Source organism: Mustela nigripes, chromosome 3 (genome assembly GCF_022355385.1).
Source record: "Mustela nigripes isolate SB6536 chromosome 3, MUSNIG.SB6536, whole genome shotgun sequence".
Lineage (NCBI taxonomy): Eukaryota > Metazoa > Chordata > Mammalia > Carnivora > Mustelidae > Mustela > Mustela nigripes.
Genome location: NC_081559.1, coordinates 197,062,973 through 197,082,326, shown reverse-complemented (window position 1 = coordinate 197,082,326; position 19,354 = coordinate 197,062,973). Strand labels below are relative to the sequence as shown.

The window sequence follows — 19,354 nt, the reverse complement described above, 5'->3', positions numbered from 1 at the left end:
GGTCAGCGTGCCCCCCGGGGACACCGCCATGGGGCCGGTCAGGTGGCCGCTCGGAGTCAGGGGGCCAGTTGAGGGCAGGCCCAGGGAGCTGGTCAGCGTGCCCCCCGGGGACACCGCCATGGGGCCGGTCAGGTGGCTGCTCGGAGTCAGGGGGCCAGTTGAGGGCAGGCCCAGGGAGCTGGTCAGCGTGCCCCCCGGGGACACCGCCATGGGGCCGGTCAGGAGGCTGGTGAGCGTGCCGCTCTGTGGCAGAGAGCCCGGGCCAGGCAGCAGGGGGCTGAGGGGGCCGGTCAGGGGGTTGGTGGCTGGGCGTGCCGTGGCGCCGGGCTGCGGGCTGTTTAGCATGTCGGCCAGGGGTGCCAGAGTCATGATCCCCACTTCATCCAGGAGAGGCTCGTTTGCTGCTGCCGGGGATGGGGGCAGGAACACACCTGGGGGACACAGAGAAAACACTGAGACCCACCCCAGGCGGGCTCTTCGAGGAAGGGGCCTGGGCCCAGGTGCTGTCTCCCTCTGCGGAGCAGACCAACCCTGAGCCTCTTCTCCCAGGCCGCCCAGATGATGGTCCTTTCCCTTTGGGGGCGGTCTATGGGGCGCCTCCGCAGATCCCTCATGTGGGTCCGGCCCTTTGTCCACATCTTATGAAGGAGTCTTGCTCCTCCGGGCCCACTTCTCTGAACACCCACCTGCCACCAAGCCAGAGGGCCCTTCCCCAGCTGCCCGCGGTCTCCTGGTGGCTGGTCCCCCGGGCTGCCCTGCTGCCCCGTCCATCCCCCGGCAGGGAGCAGTGGGTCCCGGCCTCCTGTCCACTGCTGCTGTGGGGACAGCCTCACCTCCCGGGTGCTGGGCCCTTGGGGCCCTCACGCTCTAGTCCCTGTGTAGGCGGGGAGCCCAGAGAGGCCGTTTCCTTGGGGTCCTGAGGTCAGTGCCCTTGAATGACCTCTGTTGTGGGGGAGAAGGCCCCTGGGGGCGCAGAAGCTCGGGGGAGGGCGCAGGGAAGGTTTTAACTGAAAACTGCTACCAAGAGCCATTAGCTCAGGGTAGAGAACAGGGAACCGAGCCACGATTAGAAACGCGGTGGTCCCCTCCCCAGCGGGTGGTCGCAGTACAGAGCTCCGTGTTGCCTTGAAGACTTTCTAGATCAGGGGTCGAGAACCTTTCCTATCAAGGGCTGGTGGTAAATATTCCGGGTTTTGCAGGCCCCCCGGTCTCTGTGCTGACACTCGGCCGGGCCAGGGACTGGCAAAGAGGCTGCAGACAATGCGGAGACAAACGTGGATCTGTGGCAACAAAACTCGATTCAGAGAAACTGATGTCTGAATTTCGTGGACTTTTGGCATGTCCGGCAATAGCATTCTTTTGATTTTGTTTTAACCATTAAAAATGTAAAATCCGGGGCGTCTGGGTGGCTCAGTGAGTAAGCATCTGCCTTCGGCTCGGGTCAGGATCTCTGGGTCCTGGGATCGAGCCACATCAGGCTCTTTGCTCAGTGGGGAGCCTGCTTCCCCCTCTCTCTGCCTGTCTCTCTGCCTGCTTGTGCTGTCTCTCTCTGTCGAATAAATGAGTAAAATCGTAAAAAAAAAAAAAAAAAAAGTAAACTCCGTTCTTAGCTGCAGAACCTCGTACCCAGAGGTGGCGGCCTCGTCTGGCCTCCCTGTCTTCCTCCTGGACTGCCTCCAGCACAACCCTTCTCTCTGAGACCCTCGCTCAGGGTGGTGGCCCGGGGTCCCGCAGGCGCCTCTCTTCCTTGAGCCTCTTCCAACCCTTGAGCAATCAAATTGATTCCAATTTTCCCCATGACAAATAATTCTACTACACAAATCTTTTTTATTAGGTTTTAAATGTTAATTCCAGCGTCGTTAACACGGACCGCATGATGAGTTTCAGGGCTCGCTGTAGTGATTCGACACTTGTAGGCATCACCTGGAGCTCGTCAGGACAGGTGCATGCCCTAATCCCCACCAACTGTCCCCCGCCCCGGCGACCCCCAGTGTGTTCTCGAGTTCGGATTGTGTTTCCTGGTTTGCCTTTCTCTTTCTTTCTTTCCTTCTTTTTCCATTTGCTTGTTTGTTTCTTAAATTCCACAAATGAGTGAAATCATATGGTATTTGTCTTTCTCTGACTTATTTTGCTCAGCATAATACTCTCTACAGTTCCATCACATTGTTGCAAATGGCAAGATGTCGTTTTTTTATGCCTGAGTAATATTCCACTGTGTGTGTGTGTGTGAGAGAGAGAGAGAGAGAGAGAGACATCTTCATCCCTTTACCTGTCCACGGACACGTGGGCTGCTTCCATATCTTTGCCATCGTAGATAATGCTGTTACAAGCCTGGGGGGCATGCATTTCTTCGAATGAGTGTTTTTGTATTCTTTGGATAAATACCCAGTAGTGCGATTGCTGGGTCATGGGGTAGCTCAATTTTCAACTTTCTGAGGACCCTCCATGCTGTTTTCCAGAGCGGCCGCACCAGCTCGCGTTCCCACCAACAGTGTAGGGGGCTCCCCTTTCCCTGCATCCTTGCCAACACCTGTTGTTTACTGTGTTGTTGACTTTAGCCCTTCTGACTGGTGTGAGGCGGTATCTCAGTGTGGTTCTGATTTGTATTTCCCTGAAGATGAGTGATGTTGACTACATAAATCTTTATTATTGATTTCCCCCCCAAAAACAGACATTCCAGTGGTCTTTAGCACACATGGCTAAATCTACCCTCCTTAAGACTCCCAGAAGCATCCTTACATTCCTTCGGAAGTCTCCAGGCTTCTTGCTTAAATCTATGCCCGTGAGACACCCTATAGAATGTGTGGCAAGATGTCTTGAAACTTAATTTTTTTTTAAGATTTTTTTTTATTTGAGAGAGAGACAGCACAAGATGAATGGAGGGCATGGGGAGAGGCGGCCACCCAGCGGAGCAGGGAGCTGGACATAGCGCTCCATCCCAGTACCCAGAGACCATGACCCGAGCGGAAGGCAGATGCTTAATCAACTGATCCAACCAGGTTCCCCAAGAAAACTGCAAACATTTTTGAAAGGAATTAAAGATCTAAGTAAATGGGAAAGAATCCCATGGACAATAATACTCCCCAAGTTCACCGGCAGAGTCAGTGCAATCTGTCAGAATCCAGACTGACTTCTTTGTAGGGACTGACAAGTCGATCCCCAAATTCACAACAAATTGCAAGGGACCCAGAATGGCCAAAGGCACATTTTAAAAGCAAGAAGCCATTGTTACAGGTGCCACTTAGTCACCCTGCACTTCTCCCCTTATACTACCTAAGAAAAAAAAGAGACAGAGAGAGAAGAGAGCAAGGAAGGAAGGAGGGAGGAAGTTCAAGGACTCAGTTTCAGATTTCAGAATTTACTGCAAAGCTACAGCAATCGGGATTATGTGGCCCTGGCATAGTGAGCAACATATAGGTCTATGGAATAATATAGGAGCCCAGAAATAAACCCATGTATCTGTGGTCTGATTTTCAACAAGGGGGCCAAGAGAATTCAATGAAGGAAAGAATAATCTTTTCGAAAAATGGTGAGGGAACTACTGGAATCCATGTGTAAAAGAATGAAGTTGGACACTTGCCTCACAACATACACAAAAGTTGAATGGATCAAAGGCCTACATGTAAGAACTAAAACTGTAAAATTCTTAGAAGAAAACATTGGGGAAAATTTTCATGACCCTGGATTTGGCCATGTATTCTTAGATGTGGCCCCAAAACTGTGAGCAACAAATGAAATACATTTTACATCAAATGTAAAAGCTTCTGTGTCTCAAAGGACACCATCAAGGAAGTAAAAAGGCAACCCATGGAATGGGAGAAGGCGTTCACGAGTCACACATTAGGTACGAGACATCTAAACAGAATCCTTCAAGAACTCTTACAACTCAATAATAAAAAAATTAGTTTCCCAACTTAAAAATGGGCAAAGGACATGAACAGGCATTCTCAAAGATGATATACAAATGGCCAATTAACAGAGAAAAGATGCTCAGCCTTATTATGCATCAGGGAAAGGCAAATCAGAACCACTTCACACTCACTGGGATGGCTATAAAAAAAATCAGATAATAAGTATGGGTAAGGATATGGAGAAATTGGAACACTTGCACATTGCTGGTGGGAATGAACAAGAGAGCTCGACCTTGAGAAACAACCTGACAGTTCCTCAAACAGTTACACATATAGTCACCATATGACCCAGCAATTCTACTCTTAGATACACACCCATGAGAAATGGAAACATAAATCCACCCAAAAACTCCTATATGGATGTTTATAGCAGTGTTACTCATAATGACCCAAAAGAGGAAACCACCCTAGAGTCCTTCGGCTGCTGAATGAATAAACAAAATGTGGCCTATCCATTAATGAAATATTATTCATCCATGAAACAACAGCAAACAACGAATACGAACTGGAAATCCTGACTCACTCTATAGCATGGGCAACCCTGAACTGTGCAGGGTGGAGGAAACCAGACCCAAAAGCCACATATATATGATTTCCTGTGTAAGAAATAGGCAAATCTGTAAAGACAGAAAGTAGACGAATGGCTGCTGAGAGTTGTGGAGGGTTAGGTGGTAGGAGTATCATAGCTGAAGGGTTTCCTTCTGGGACAATGGAAATGTTCTAAGATCTTGGTGATCTTTGTACAAACCCGTGGGTATATGAACAACTATTGAATCGCACACTTTAAATGGGTGAATTGCATGGTATGTGAATTACATCCCAATAAAGTTGTTATTTTAAAAATGATTCATTGGGGTCACAGGCATTTAGATTTGCAAGAAAAACATTCATGGTTCAGAGGCCGATTTAATGCATCCACAGATCACGGAGGAGCAGATGTCCCGCTGCTCAGGGCGACGACTGTTGTGGCTACAGCCACAGACACGGGCTTCATAGGGTTTGCAACCCATCGGGGTCACCAATGAGAATCCCAGGAGCCACCTGGCAGAAATATCTGATGAGTTTGGGGAGCACCAGTAACACTGAAGCCATGATGTGAGCCAGGGGTCCGCAACTGGCTGCTGTTTGAGAGATTTCCATCTCAAACACCATCTGATTTCACTCATGGGTGAAATTAAGAAACAAAACAAATGAGCAAAGGCAAAAAGAAAGAGAAAGGCAAACCGACAAGCAGACTGTTAAGGGTAGAGAACCCCCTGGTGGTGACACAGGGCAGGTGGGTGGGGAATGGGTTCAGGAGGGGATGGGGGTTAAGGGGTGCACCTGTTGTGAGGAGCACAGGGGTTGTGTGGAAGTGTGGAATCCGTGGGCTGTGCACCTGAGCCTAACAGGACACCGTATGCCAAGTACTGGCCTCTAAATAAAAACTAGACATTTGGGGTGCCTGGGTGGCTCAGTGGGTTAAAGGCTCTACCTTCAGCTCTGGTCATGATCCCAGAGTCCTGGGAGCGAGCCCCGCATCGGGCTCTCTGCTCAGCCCCCCGCTCCCCCCCGTCTGCCTCTCTGCCTACTTGTGATCTCTGTCTGTCAAATAAATAAATAGAATCTTAAAAAAAAAAAAAAAAACCCACTAGATGTTTCCGGCCCACATCTTTGTACTCTAACGCGAAATGTACCTGTGATGTTTACTCTTCTTAAAATTTCTATTTAATTGGTTGATTTTTAAAAATCCATAGAGAGCGCACCACGCACCCATGCAGGGAGGGGCAGAGGGAAAGACTCTCCAGGGCACTCGTCCCTGAGCAGAGCGCCACGCAGATCCCACCACCAGAGACCACGCCTTAGCGGAAACCAAGAGTCTGAGGGTGACTGACTGAGCCACTCAGAGGCTCCTGATGGATTTTTTTTTTTTTTTTAAGATTTTATTTATTTGAGAGAGCGGGAGAGCAGGAGCGGGAGAAGCAGGCTTCCTGGAGCAGAGAGCTCGATGCGGCTCCGTCCCAGGACTGGGGGATCATGACCTGAGCCGGAGGCAGACGTCCAACCAACTGAGCCACCCAGGTCCTGAGGGATTTTTTTTTTTTTTAAGATTTTGTTTTTAATCTCTACATCCAACAGGCAGCTAAGCTCACAACCTCCAGACCAGTCACGTGCTCCACCCCTGGGCCACCCACCAGCCCCCTGCACCCCTTCGCAAATTGTATTTAATAGATTTAGATTTGTGGGGCGAACCCTCCCAGGTTTGGGTGCGCTGTTAGAACCCTAAGGAGAGGTTTAGATTCACCGCCTTTCATCTGTTTCACACGTAAGACTCAGGTAGGGTCCAGGAAGTGTGTACCTGGGACGATCCAAGTTAGACGACGTCTGACGCCCCCCACCCGCTCCTCCCAGCGGAAGCCCGAGCTCCGCGCCGCCGCCCCACTGGGGTCGCGGGTTCGGGGCGGGCGGACTGGGTGGCGGCGGGGGAGGGGCGGAAGGTCGCGGCACACCTGCCTCCCGCCCACTGTCAACCCTCGGGCCTCCGACCCCGCCCACCGCCGCTGTCCTCCCCCTCGGGCCCCGCCCCCGGCCTGCCGACCCCGCCTCCGACCCCGCCCTCTGCCTCCGGCCCCGCCCGCCGCCGCAGCCCTCCTCCACGGGCCCCGCCCCGCCCCGCCCACCGCCCCCGGCCCTCCAGCCTCGGACCCCGCCCCCAGCGTGCCGGAGTCCGCGGCGGGGGCGGGGCTGGCGTGGGGCGGGGCTGGCGTGGGGCGGGGCTGGCGAGGGGGCGGGGCCGGAGCCGGGGCTGAGACTTTCGACGCGGGAGAACGGAGAGGGCGGCTGGGCCCGCAGACGGGCGGCCGGCGAGCGCAGGGGCCCTAGACGGTGCTCGGACGGTTCCAAGGGGGCTGAGGCGGCGGGAAGGGGGAAAGAGCGAGGGGGCTGATGACAGGCCCTGATGACAGGCTGGCGGGTCCCGAGGGGCGACAGGTCCTGGGAGGACGGTCTGGGATGCTGAGCGTCCGCTCCTGGGGACCTGGTCCTGAGGGAGTGTGAGCAGGGTTTCGGGGGGCTGGCTGGGCTCTTAGGGAGGACGGAGGGGTCCTGGGGTGAGGGGTGGCGGGCGGTGGGAGAAGGCCCTGAGAGGGAAGGCAGCCCCTGGTTTGGCGGGGCCCTTCTGGACACCCGAACTAGGCCGCTCCCTGCCTCCCGAAGCTTCCAGCAGCCTGCATCCCCGAGAGAGGACGGCAGGGGCAGCAGGCCGTGGGGGCGGGGGCGGCCATAGGTGGAAGGGGAGTGGGGGGAGGGTCCAGGTAGGAAGAGCAAGAGAGCCCTTCCCCGGCCCCCAGCCCCGCCCCACAGCCTTTCCCGGCCCTATGGCCTGTCTGGGCCTTAAAACGTCTGTGTGGATCCGCCTCGCCCGACCAGTGGGGCAGGAGCCGCCCCTGTTCTAGTCACCTGAGCACTGGCGGGGTCTCATTCCGTCTGTCCTCCCACTGCCCCGACTTCCCATCCAGGCCGGCTCACCCCAGGGGGGAGGGTGGGAGCAGGAGGCCATCCTCATCGCGTCCTGGCTCTTCGCTGGGGCCAAGGCCTGAACCGCTCAGCCCCTGTCTGTTGCCTGTGATCCCGAGCCCACAGCTGCAGTGTCGTGGCCCCCTGCTCCGATGACCCACGCTGCCCTGCTCAGAACGGCATGCCAAGCTGTGCACACCGGCATGCCGGAATGCTGCTTCTCTCCCCATCAGCAGCTCGGTTTCCCCCGCCCCTGTCCCCAGCAAGTGCTCCTGGGGCAGGTTGGGGCCGCTGCCTTTAGGATCCACAGATGCCCCCAGCCCCGGAGCTCCCTACGCAGCCAGACAGAGGGACCAGGCTCCCCCTCAGTTCTTCCGTCGTGCTCGCTCTATTTCAGACCTTCCTCATCTTGGCTTGCAGACAATGCCATTTTTACAAGGAAAATCGAAGCCATGGTTCTGGAGCTTTCTCGGCCTCCTGCCCTCGTCCTGTCCAGGGCAGGGGATGAGCTGTCCTCCTCCCCTCTGGGAAGTGCCCCATTCTCTTCGGCACCTTCCTGTGCTGTTCTGGCTTCTTCCCGCCTCCGGGTAACAAACTCCCGTCTCTGCGTCTCTGCCTTGTCTCTCTCTCTCTCTCTCTCTCTCTCTCTCAGCTTGGCTGCGAAACTTGTCCAGCCACCGCCCGCCCGCGGCCAGGCCCCTCTGCTCCCATTCCCTCCGGCCGCCTCGCTCTTGCCCGCACCGTGTGGGCCTCTTGTGTCTGTACTGGGGTTCAAGTCTAAGCAGGCTCATCCCCACCGGCTCCTCAGAGGCCCCCCATGTCTTCAGCACGTGTCTTGCCTGACCTCCCCCCACCTGTTACTCTGCTGATGCTCTGTCCCCTTGAAGCTGTGCCTCCGAGACATTGCCCGTTGAGGTTTCCGCTCCATGCATCTCTCCTGGGCCGGCTCTGCTGCCCCTTCCAGCTGGCCTCACCCCTGCTGGGGCTTCGGCGATCAGTTCTCTTGAACCGTCTCCCTCTGGCCCTGCCATCTCCCAGAGAGTCAGATTTGTGGTTGCTCCTGAAGGTGTCCCACGCGTTCCCAGCCGGGCGGTCTCATGCTGCTCAGGGGTACCTACCAGCCCAGGCTGTGTTTGCTTCTGCGGACCTTCTGCGGGGGGTGGGGGAGGGCAGAGCTAGGAACCCCTGGGTTTTGGAGGACACAGAGCACAGGGGATCCCAGGAAGAGGAACTGGGGGTTGCGTTCACAAGCGCAGATCAAGAACCCCATTCCATGGGGCGCCTGGGTGGCTCAGTGGGTTAAAGCCTCTGCCTTTGGCTCAGGTTGTGGTCTCAGGGTCCTGGGATCAAGCTCTGCATCGGGCTCTCTGCTCGGCAGGGAGCCTGCTTCCTCCTCTCTCTCTGCCTGCCTCTCTGCCTACTTGTGATCTCTGTCAAATAAATAAATTTTAAAAATATTAAAAAAAAAAAAAAGAACCCCATTCCAGGAGGAAGGCAAGTCACAAGGAGTGAGCAGGGGAGCAGGCAGAATGAAATTCCCGTGAGGCCACGGGGGGGCGCTCCCTGGCCAGGCAAGCGGATGGACACCTGCAGTCGCAGGGGGTCCCAGCCCCCGTGACGTGACCACCTCTGCTGGAACCCCCTCTTCATCCTTCATGTCCAAGCTCTTTGTTTTCTTGAATGACTCAAGTTGATTTCTTGCCGCTCCTTGTCCCCCCCGCCTCACACCCGGATGACGGCAAGAGCTCCCCGGCTCCCTGCCTCACCCTCCGGCAAGAGCTCTTCGGGTCCCTTTCCCACCGCGGCCAAAGCACAGACGCAGCCACTCTGCCAGGAGCTGCCGGGCACTGCTGCGTCCAGGAGCCTGGTCCCCGCTGTCCTTACTCATCTGACCTCTGCTGACCCTGCTACGCGATCACCTTCAGGGCCATGCCAGCCCCGCGCGCACGAGCGCGACCACACAGACCCTCATACGGGACACACACTCACACTCACACGCGGGCACGCACGCTCACGCCCACTCGTGGTACAGACACACACTCTCATGGGCACACACACTCACTTGCAGGTAGACGCACTCACGGGCACACACGCACACTCACGGGCACACACGCACACTCACGCAGCCTGGGCTTTAACCACGCTCTGGTTTCACATTTGCGCAGGCCCCTGGCCCTGCCCTTTGCGTGAGCTGCCACTAGTCCTGGAGGGCCCTCCTGTCGCGTGGGGCTCGCCCTCCTAACCCCCTAAGCCAGGACCTTCAGGAGGTGGTCCAAGGGTTCTTTTAAGAATCAAGCTCTAGGGGTGCCTGGGGGGCTCGGTGGGTTAAGGCCTCTGCTTTCTGCTGGGGCTGTGATCCCGGGGTCCTGGGATCGAGCTCCGCGTCGGGCTCTCTGCTCCGCGGGGAGCCTGTTTCCTCCTCTCTCTCTGCCTGCCTCTCTGCCTGCTTGTGATCTCTCTCTGTCAAATAAATAAATAAAATCTTAAAAAAAAAAAAAAAAGAATCAAGCTCTAGGCTTACTTTTTTCTTAAACTTTGGGGTTTCTTATATTTTGCTCCTCCCCTGGTCTTTACTTTGCCTGCGGTGCTATCTTTGCAGGGAAGCCGAAGGGAAGGGGTCCGAGGTGGCAGGCTTCGAGGGGAAGGGGAAGGGGAAGGGGCTCCGAGCCAGAAGCTGGACTGTTGGGGCAGGAGCGCACACCCGATGGGGTCTAGCGTCCCATTGGAGAGGCCAGGTCTTGGTCAGAAACACTGTGGTTGGGACTGAGCTGAGTGCAGGGTGGCTGGGGCTCCCCGTGAAGGGAGCTGCACTTCTGGTGTGGCGGGCGAGAGTGGCCGGCGGGCAGCGGGGGGGAGGGCAGGCCTGGGCCAGCCTGGGAGCGCTGGGCCCTGAGGGGATGCGGGGTCGGACGCTGGCGCAGAAGGAGGGGGATTGTCAGTCCCGACGTCCGTGCAGAGGTGTAGAGGCTGCGGCACTTGGAAAGCCGCCCGTGACCTTGCTAGAACCACTACCACTGAGTGTCGGGGTCCACCGCTGGGCTCCAGAGGCCTCGTGGGCAGAGAAAAGCCGAGGCCTCCTCTCAGGGAACAAGGGTGGTTCCAGGCCTGCCGGGGGCCACAGGGGCCAGGGACAGGAACAGAGGGCACAGGGGCTTGCTGCAGGGAGCGGAGCGTGGGGTGTCACAGCTGCAGGGCTCTGTCACCGGCTCAGCACCCTGTGTCCCCTTCGCTGATGCGCTGTCAGCCGCCGACCCCTACGGCCGCACCCTGGGCGGTGGCCACCGCCAGAGTGTCCCTCTGTTATCTTCAGCCCCGGCTTCCGCCCTGCCCGCAGCCCCTGTTCCTATCACAGCCCCAGCCGCTCCGCGTTCCCCGGGAGCCGTCCTGGCTCGGTCCCCACGCACACCCCGTGGCTCCTCGGCCTCTTCCCCGTCACCCCCGCCCCCCGCCGGGAGAGGTTCTGCGGTCCCAGGGCTCGGTCACATACTCATGGCTCCCAGACCTCAGCTCCTGTCCTGGACTCTGACCCTGGCCCCTGGACTTGGGCTGGCATTTGCCTCCGGGCCACCCCCGGGCACAGAGGAATGGGGGTGCTGCGGGGGAGGGTGGAGGGCGAGGGAGGCCCACCGGGGTGGCGTGGTGGACCCGCTAGGGTAGCACATTTGGATTCCAGAGCTGGGACACTCACAGTCTTTGGGGCTGCTTGGAAGTCCGGCGGAGGGGCGAGGAGTGGCGGGGCTCTGACCACGGACCACTGGGGTGGGTGGCACTTCCATCCCATGGCCCTGCGTGCGTGCCCTCCCTCCCCTTCTAGGGCCCAGCCCCGTGCCACTGTCTGTGCCCTCTCTCTGGGGCTTCCCGAGACCCCGCCCGCCCCCTTGCCGTCTTACAGTTTCCCCGGCGTTGAGGGGGGCTGGTCGCCGCCTCGCCGAGCCCCGAGCTGAACCCGCTGATGGCCAGGCTGCCTGCTTGGGTCTTGATGGCCGTCTTGAGCTCGTGGTTCTCCCGAATGAGCTGCACCAGCTTCTTGAGCTCCTGGTTCTCCCTCACCAGCCTCTCGATCTGGTGCCGAAGCCCCTCATAATTGGTGAGTAGAGACATGCCCCGGGGCGGCGGGACAGGTGGCGCCCGAGGGAGGGCGCTGCGCCTGGAGGCTGCCCAGGGCCCCGGGCCGTGCCCGGGTTGGAGGAGGCCGCCGGACTTTGCAAGTTACAAGGCGGGCCCAGTGGGCTCTGGGTATTGTGAGGTCAGAGGCTGTGCCTCTCCTAGCCCCTGCTCTCCATGCCTCCGGGCTGTGCCCTGGCCCTCCCTAGCTGGAATGCACGGACCCTTTCTCTGTCGGGCCTCCTTCGCCCCACCGGCGCCTGCTCTGTCCAGCTTCCTGCAGCCCAGCAAGCTCACCTCTGTCTCCAGCCTCCCCTGCGGCCATGCCATCCCCACGGCACTCCCCCTGCCCACTGTGCCCGGAGCTGCCAGGGCTGCTGTGAGCCTGGGGGTTGGGCACCGCTCCAGCAGCCGGCAGCAGGCCCAAGTGCATGGCAGGATAGGTGATCAGTGCAGAAATCTAGAAAGAAAGCTCATCGCCCACCTTCCTGGCGAAGGGGCCCTTTCCTGGGAGGTCGGGCATGCCTGGGTTAAGCCTGTCAGCCTTCTCCTGGGGACATTCTACCTTGGATACCTGGACAGTGGCCAGACTTTCTTCCAACCCTCGGGCTCAAAGCCTTTAACTGCTGGTCCAGGGGCTCCCTTGTCCCAGCATCTGGCTCCCTATAGCTTAGATTTGCCAGTTCTGGTGACTCAGGCTCCCCTAGTCCAAGTCCCCCGTGGCAGCCCTCTGCACCCCCACCCCTGTTCTCTGACTTCCTGAATTTTCCAGACTGTGGGCCTTAGAGCACCCACGACGTGCCCCTCGTCAGACTGTCAGGTTCCGAGAACTCGGACCTGTGTGTCTGCGCCGCGCCCCTCGTGAAGAGCGGTCTACGTGCAGATCTCGGCAGGCCTCACCTTGGCAGTCCAGTGAGGCAGAGTCCCAGGCATCACCCCTGGCTCAGGACAGTGAGACCCAGGTCGAGGTCAAGGGTGCGCTCCTGACAGGTGCGGTGCGGATGGGTTTGCAGCATTCCGCTGGGACCTCACAATGGGGCCGCCCCCACCCTCCGACGAGGCCCTAGACCCTAATCCTGGCAGAGTCACCTGGGCCCTGGGGGCCGGCCCGCAGCCCTTCACCCCTCTCTGCTGTTCACAGGCCCTCCTCCCGCGTGGGAAAACACGCCTCCCATGGCCTTCTGGTCACCTGGAACACCCAGCATGGCCGCCCTGTTGGGCTCCCTGGGGTTCGTGCATCCGGGCCGGTTGAACTGAGCAGTGTGGGTGGGTGCGCACGTGCTCGGTCACACACTGGCTCAGACACTGCTGTGGAAGTATTTTGTAGAGGGATTAACACCTACAGTTGTGGATTGTAAGTCAAGGTCGTCACCTTCAGTCACGGGGGGACCTCGTCTCAGCAGGTGAAGGTTTTCAGAGCAGAAAGCCAGGGTTTTCCAGGGAAGGAGGTGGTGGCCTCGGGGCTGTCCTGGAGACCAGCCTGAGTGTCCAGGCTGCTGGCCTGGGATATGGGCAACGTTAAGATTCCGTTCCTTAAAATAAATGTCTACACGCGCAAGACATCTGACTGACGTGCCCCATGGGTACCAGCACGTCTGTCCTCTGCACCCCGGCTCTTGAGCCGTGGCCGCGTGGCCACACTGCCTTAGAGTCACGATGTGTCGCACTGGGGGTGAAATAAAACATTTAAAAACTAGAAGAGGCACCTACGGTGTCCAGGCACCGTCTGTGCCCTGTGGCCCTGGCCCAGTGTGGGGAGCAGCTGGACATGGGGTTACTGTGCGGGGTGGGGGGAGCCTAGCGACGGCTTCCAGCGGGTTGACCCTGAGCAGCACCCCAAGTGGATGCCTGTGGAGGAGCTGGTGGGGGGGGGTGTCTGGGTGGGGAGGGCTCTCGGGCCTGCAGGGCAGGCCTCCCCGAAAGGACCTGCTGGTGGAACCCGAGAGGAAGGGGCGATAGGGACAGGCCCCGAGCGTGGCCCCAAGGTCCTCTCCATCCTGAGGGCCATTGCGCAGTCCAGGAAGGCGGCATGGGGATGGCCTGGTGGGGAAGAGCTGCTGGGCAGGAAGGGGTCACTGTGGTCACCCAAGCAGCCGTGGGCGGTGCCGTGGAGGCCGGGAAAGCTGAGCAAAGTTTAGTGGCCAGACGGAGAGATCTGGGGTATGGGCAAAAGCAGGGACAGCCTCTAGGCTTCTGGTAAGAGCAGGGCTGCTGGTGGCACCAGCTTGGTGGGGAGGAAGCGGAGCTCGTGGCGAAGGTCTTGTGACAGGCTTGGGGGTGTGAGGCTGAGGTGAGGCCGGCCCCAGCCTTCCCGGACTGCGGCCCCACCCCCTGGTCCTGGGCTTCCAGCTCTGCCCTAAGCCTCTCCCCCTGGTACTGCTGGGCTGAGCGAGAGAATCCTGGGTAGTCAGCAGCGCCCCGGTGTCAGTGGGATCCGTGTCTGTGGGAGCATTTGGAGCATAAGGCAGGTTTGGTTTGTTTATGTGCAAATATGTCCCAGAGAAATGTGAGAACAGCAAAAATCACATGCGCTGAACGGACCGCAAAACGCTCTGTCCTCCGACTCCTTCCGAGTCCCTGGGCCCCAGCCATGCCGGGCCTCGCCCTGCCCCATGTCACAACTTCCCCAACTCCAGCCGCAAGCCCACGCCCTCCTCCCGCAGCGCTAGGTCTTCCAGTAGACACCCCGCCCCGGTGTCTGCAACCTGCCCCCCACCCTGCTTATTCGGCTCCCACCGTCGGTGGCTGATGAAGGGCTGGCGGCCCGCCCTTCGCCCTGAGTTTCTCACCAGTCTTTGGGTTTTCTTGGCTGGTCAGCCCCCCTCCTCAGGCTGCATGGCTTTGGCAGTCCCTTAACAGCCACAAGCCGTGGATTCCTCCCTGAGCCGCAGTCCTCCCTCTACCTCCCCGTCTGCCCCTCTGCCCAGCCACCTGTGACCTGGGCCTGTCCCAGCCCTGTGCAGATGTGCATGAAACCCTAGGCACACACACGGGGTGCCTGATCCAGCAGAGTGGTGGGGGCACCTGCAGGAGAATGAAATCCTGAGGGGAGGGGCCTGCACCGGAGGAGGCAGAGGAGGGAGCAGGCCCGGGGGCGGGCTGCGAGGGGCTCCGAAGTCTGGTGGAAGGTTGGAGGGGCACAGAGGCCGGGACCTTCCAACGGGTGCGTCCATGGGCAGACGGACAAGGGCAGACAGTGGACGGATACTTGGAGACGCTGCTAGAAAGGGCACCCCCAGGAGGAGGCGGTCAGATGTTGGCAGGAGCTGCGGTCCCCTCCAGGTTCCCCGGTCCCCTCTCAGCTGCTTCTCAGGCCAAGCCCTATACTGAGCAGCTCGAGTGTCAAGGGGGGACATATGCCCTCAGCTCACTGTCGTCGGGGGATGGTGTGGTGGCGGGTGAACACATGGGAGCAAGGCCGGGGCCAGAGGGGACTTGGCCGCAGTCCGCCGCTCAGACTAGTGCCGGCTGGGCCGCTCTCGGAGGGCGTGAATCTGGGAGCGACGTCCATCCATCGATGTTTGTCTGGTTCAAGACTGGAGACGGGGCGGCTGGTGGCCGAGAGGCCGGGGCTCCCTGGGAGGCGATGCAGGTCTCAACCAAGACAGTGGCGCTGTGAGTCGGAAGTGGAAAACCACCGTCTTCTTTCACACGAGGTAAAAAACCTTCTGGAAGATCGGCGGCCGTGAGCAAGTCACCGGTGGGAGGCTGCTTTGTCTCCTCTGGGGTCGCAGACCCTCGAGGGGTCTCCCGGCTCCCGCAGGTACCCCTCAGTGGGCTCAGGCAGTGCCGCCTGCTCTGTTCCTCGCAAGGCCGCACAGCGAGTGCCGCATGTGCTGAGCGCCGGTCTCGTGCCTTATGTCATCTGGGCACTGAGGTGGCCATGGTCGTACCCCACGAGCTACGGAAAATTATAGTGGAGTCGGACAGACGGACCAACGCACAGGAGCCACCACGCGGTGGGCGAGGCCTATGAGGGAGGGGGCCTGGCCTGGCTGCTGGGGGTCAGGGGAGCGTTCCAGGGGCAAGACTTCTCACCACCCCATCCCAGTTAGAGGAATGTCAGGTGGGCCTCTGAGGGGACCGTGCCAGGACCCGGAGTGGAGGGAGTGAGGCGCGGCGAGCGCGCGCAGTGGGGGCGGGTAGGAGGCCGGTGGGGGCGGCAGCAGAGGCCTTGGGGACCCCTCGCAACGTGGACCTCATCCCGAGTGGTGATTACAGGGGGCTGTGGCGGGGCCGTGGCTGTCACCAGGGGGCCACACTGGCAAGGCTGTGCTGGCTCTTCCTGTCTCGCAAGGACTTGGGGTCAGGGCGGAGACTGCGCGGTCCCGCCATCCTGCGTAGACGGGGCAGAGTCGCTGCGGAGAAACACCAAACCTTCAGGGTGCCGCCAGCGGTCTTTCTGTTTCCAGATGCGTTTTTACCTCCCTGAGACCTTTTCAGTTGAGCTGCCCGCGAGGGGGAGCAGGGTCGGAGGAGCCTTGCATTCCGTGCGAGCACCGTCTCGTGGGCAGACGCCGGGGCTGTTCAGAGGCTCGGCTGCCCAGATGGCCGCCCTGGGAGCCGTCAGCGCGCCTGCGGGAGGACTTGCCCAAGGGTCGAGCTCGGGAAGCCTTGGAGCACAGCTCCAGGTCGTAGAAGCTTCGCAAGAGAGCTCGATGGACCGACAGACCCGCTTCCCAGCCGCAGTGCCGCCGCCGCCGGGTATCTCCCCGACACCTGCTGTCCTCACACGTGTTGGTTTCTTCCAATTGAGCAGATGTTCCCTGGGGTCTCCGCGTGGGCCGGATGCCAGTCAGTCCGTCAGCAAGCACCTGTGCCAGGCCCTGCCTGGCCTCGCTCTTCTGGAGGACTGAGGGGCGGCGCGTGGCCGTTTCTGCTTCCTCTTCGGTGGCGCGCCCGTCGCGGTGTCCGTCGAGGGGGTCTTGGCCCGCGGAACACCCAGGCTCAGCCGTGAGGTAACCGGGAGCTTGTCGCCTGCTCACGGGGCCGGAGACGGAGCCCGCGGTCGCTTTTCTGAAGGAGCCTCGGAGCCAGCCAGTGGATGTGCCCAGACGCACAGGGCAGCTCACACGCGAGCCGCTGAGGTCCACACTGGGCGGGGTGACAGGTGCCTGGTCCCCAAAACTCCCGCCTCCCGGGAGTCACGTGTCCTGGGACGGCTCCACACACGCGGCTTCCAGGACTTCCACTCGCAGGGAGCTCAGCTCCGGCCTTCAGAGCCGCGCGCAGTTCCTCCCGGCCCAGGCGGCCACGGCTGCCGCGGGCCACGCTGCCTGGTCAGGCCCTGGCGCTCTGCCTCCGTGCGGCTGCCCGACGAACGCAGCCGGACAGGCCGCCGCCGGTCGGACTCCAAGCTGAAGCAGGAAGGGCTTTGTTCATCTTTTGCCCACATTCCTATTTTATTATCATTTTTTAACAGTCATTTATTTTTTATTTTTTAGAGATTTTATTTTGGGCACCTGGGAGGCTCAGTTGGTTGGGCGACTGCCTTCAGCTCAGGTCATGATCCTGGAGTCCCGGGATCGAGTCCCGCAGCGGCTCCCTGCGTGGCAGGGAGGCTGCTTCTCCTTCCGACCCTCAAATAGAGAAATAAAATCATAAAAAAAAATTTAAAAGTAAAAAAGATTTTATTTTATTCTTAAAAGATTTTATTCATTTATTTAAGAGAGAGAATGAGAGAGAGAGAGCCTGAGAAGAGGAAGGGTCGGAGGCAGAGGGAGAAACAGACTCCCCACCGAGCAGGGAACCTGACACGGGGCTCGATTCCGGACCCTGAGCCAAAGCAGACGCTTATCTGACTGAGCCACAAGGGCATCCCCCAAAAGATGTTATTTATTTATTTGACAGGCAGAGATCACAAGCAGGCAGAGGCAGGCAGAGAGAGGGGGAAGCAGGCTCCCCACCGAGCAGAGAGCCCGATGCGGGCCTCAATCCCAGGACCCTGAGATTATGACCCGAGCCGAAGGCAGAAGTGTAACCCCATGAGCCACCCAGGGGCCCCAAGATTTTATTTTTAAGTAATTTCCACACCCAGCATCCAATGTGGGACTCGAACTCACAACCCCGAGATCAAGAGTTACGCGCTCTACCGACTGAGCCAGCCAGGCACCCCCTTCACAGTCATATTTTAAAAGTCACTTTTAGGGGCAGCTGCATGGCTTAGTCAGTGAAGTTCGGCTCAGGTCATGGTCCCAGGGTCCTGGGATCGAGCCCCGCAGCGGGTTCCCTGCTCAGCGGGAGGTCTGTTTCCCCTCTCCCTCTGCCGCTCCCCTGCCTGCGTTCCTCTCTCGCCTCATCTCTCTGTCTAATAAATAAATAGAATCTTTTAAAGAAAAGTCACCTTTATTGAGGTATAATTTTCATGCAATAAAATGTACCCAATTTAAGTGAACAATTTGAGTTTTTCTTTTTAAAGATTATTTATTTTCGAGAGAGCCAGCCAGGAGGGGCAGAGGCAGAGGGAGAAGGGACATCAAGCAGACAAGGGGCTGCGCAGGGAGCCTGACGTGGGGCGGGATCTCACCATCCTGCGCTTCGTGAGCTGTCACGGTCCTGCACACGCGTGACCGCTGCTGCAGCAACGTCCGCACGTTCCCGTCACCCTGAGAGTTTCCGTGTGCCGCGCTCCAGCGAGCCCCACCTCCACCTGCATCATCCTGTAAGTATTTCAGTGTCCGTTAGTGTCCGGCTCCTTCCGCTCAGCGTGTGGGTTAGAGACCCACTCCTGCGGCGTGTGTAGGGACTGTGCTGCTTTTCATGGCCAAGGAGGGCTCCCTCCACAGCCATCACGGCTGGCTTCTCCGTTCACCTGCTCGTGGGCATTTCAGTCACGTCCAAGTCTGGCGATTACGAATAAAACCGCTGTGAGTAACTGTGTTCCAGTCTTTGGATGAAAATCTCGGAGCGGCTCTGCAGGGTCCTGTGGTAAGTAACTGTTTAACATTACAGGAAACCGCCCAGTTGTTTTCCCAAATGGTTGTACCATCGCGCTCCTCCGCCAGCGGCCCCGAGTCCTCGCCGGTGCCTGTTATTGTAAATGTTTCCGTTCTCGCTTTTCTAGTGAACGTGGACTGGCGTTAATTGTACTTTCATTTGCATGTCCTTGATGACAAATGACATTGAAAATATTCCTGTGCGGGGTGCCTGGGTGGCTCAATAGGTCAAGCGTCGGCCTTTAGCGCAGGTCGTGACCCCAGACGGGGCTCCCCGCCCAGTGGGGAGCCTGCTTGTGCTCTCTCTCAAATGAACAAAATCTTAAAAAAATAGAGAAAGAAAAGAAAACGTTCACATGTGTTTTTTGGCCATTTGTGTTTCTTTTTTTACAGGGTTCCTAAAGTCTTTCGACCATTTTTGAAACTACGGTTAAGCATCTTCTAATTATGAAACTGTAGAAGCACCTCTCTGGTCTGGACACAAGCCTTTGTCAAACAAGTGTATTGCAAGTATTTTCTCCGAGTTGCGGCTTACCTTTTCATTTCCTTAGCAGTGTCTTTTAAATAACAAAAGCTTTGAAGTTTATCAAAGGTTTTTTTTAGTGGTTCATGTTGGTTGTGTCTTAGCTGAGAAATCTGCTTCCTCTAGGGACTTGATGATATCACCTAAGTCTTCACCTAAATAAAGTTTTTTTTTTTTAAATCTGGCTTTTACATTTAAGTCTAGGATCTGTTTCAAGTTAATTTTGTGTGTGATATAAGGTACGGGCCGAGGTTCTTTCTTTTTCTTTAATCGTGGTACCCAGTTTCCCATTCCCATCTGTTTAAAAAATGTGTGCATAAGTTTAGTTCCGGATTCCGCGCTCTGTTCCGCTGACCCGCGTGTTCCTCCCTATGATTATTGTCGCT

General features: G+C 58.1%; 1 protein-coding gene across 1 annotated transcript in view; it reads right to left on the bottom strand.

Moving 5' to 3' along the window:
* The window catches only part of SPATC1 (spermatogenesis and centriole associated 1), a 19,840-nt gene extending 8,333 nt beyond the window's left edge, over window positions 1–11,507 (bottom strand). Inside the window, exons 1-2 of the mRNA XM_059395336.1 lie at window positions 11,297–11,507; window positions 111–431 (exon numbers count right to left, since the gene is read on the bottom strand). Coding sequence (XP_059251319.1) covers window positions 111–431; window positions 11,297–11,507 — 532 coding nt within the window. The remainder of the gene's footprint in view (window positions 1–110; window positions 432–11,296) is intronic.
* Between the last annotated feature and the right edge of the window lie 7,847 nt (window positions 11,508–19,354).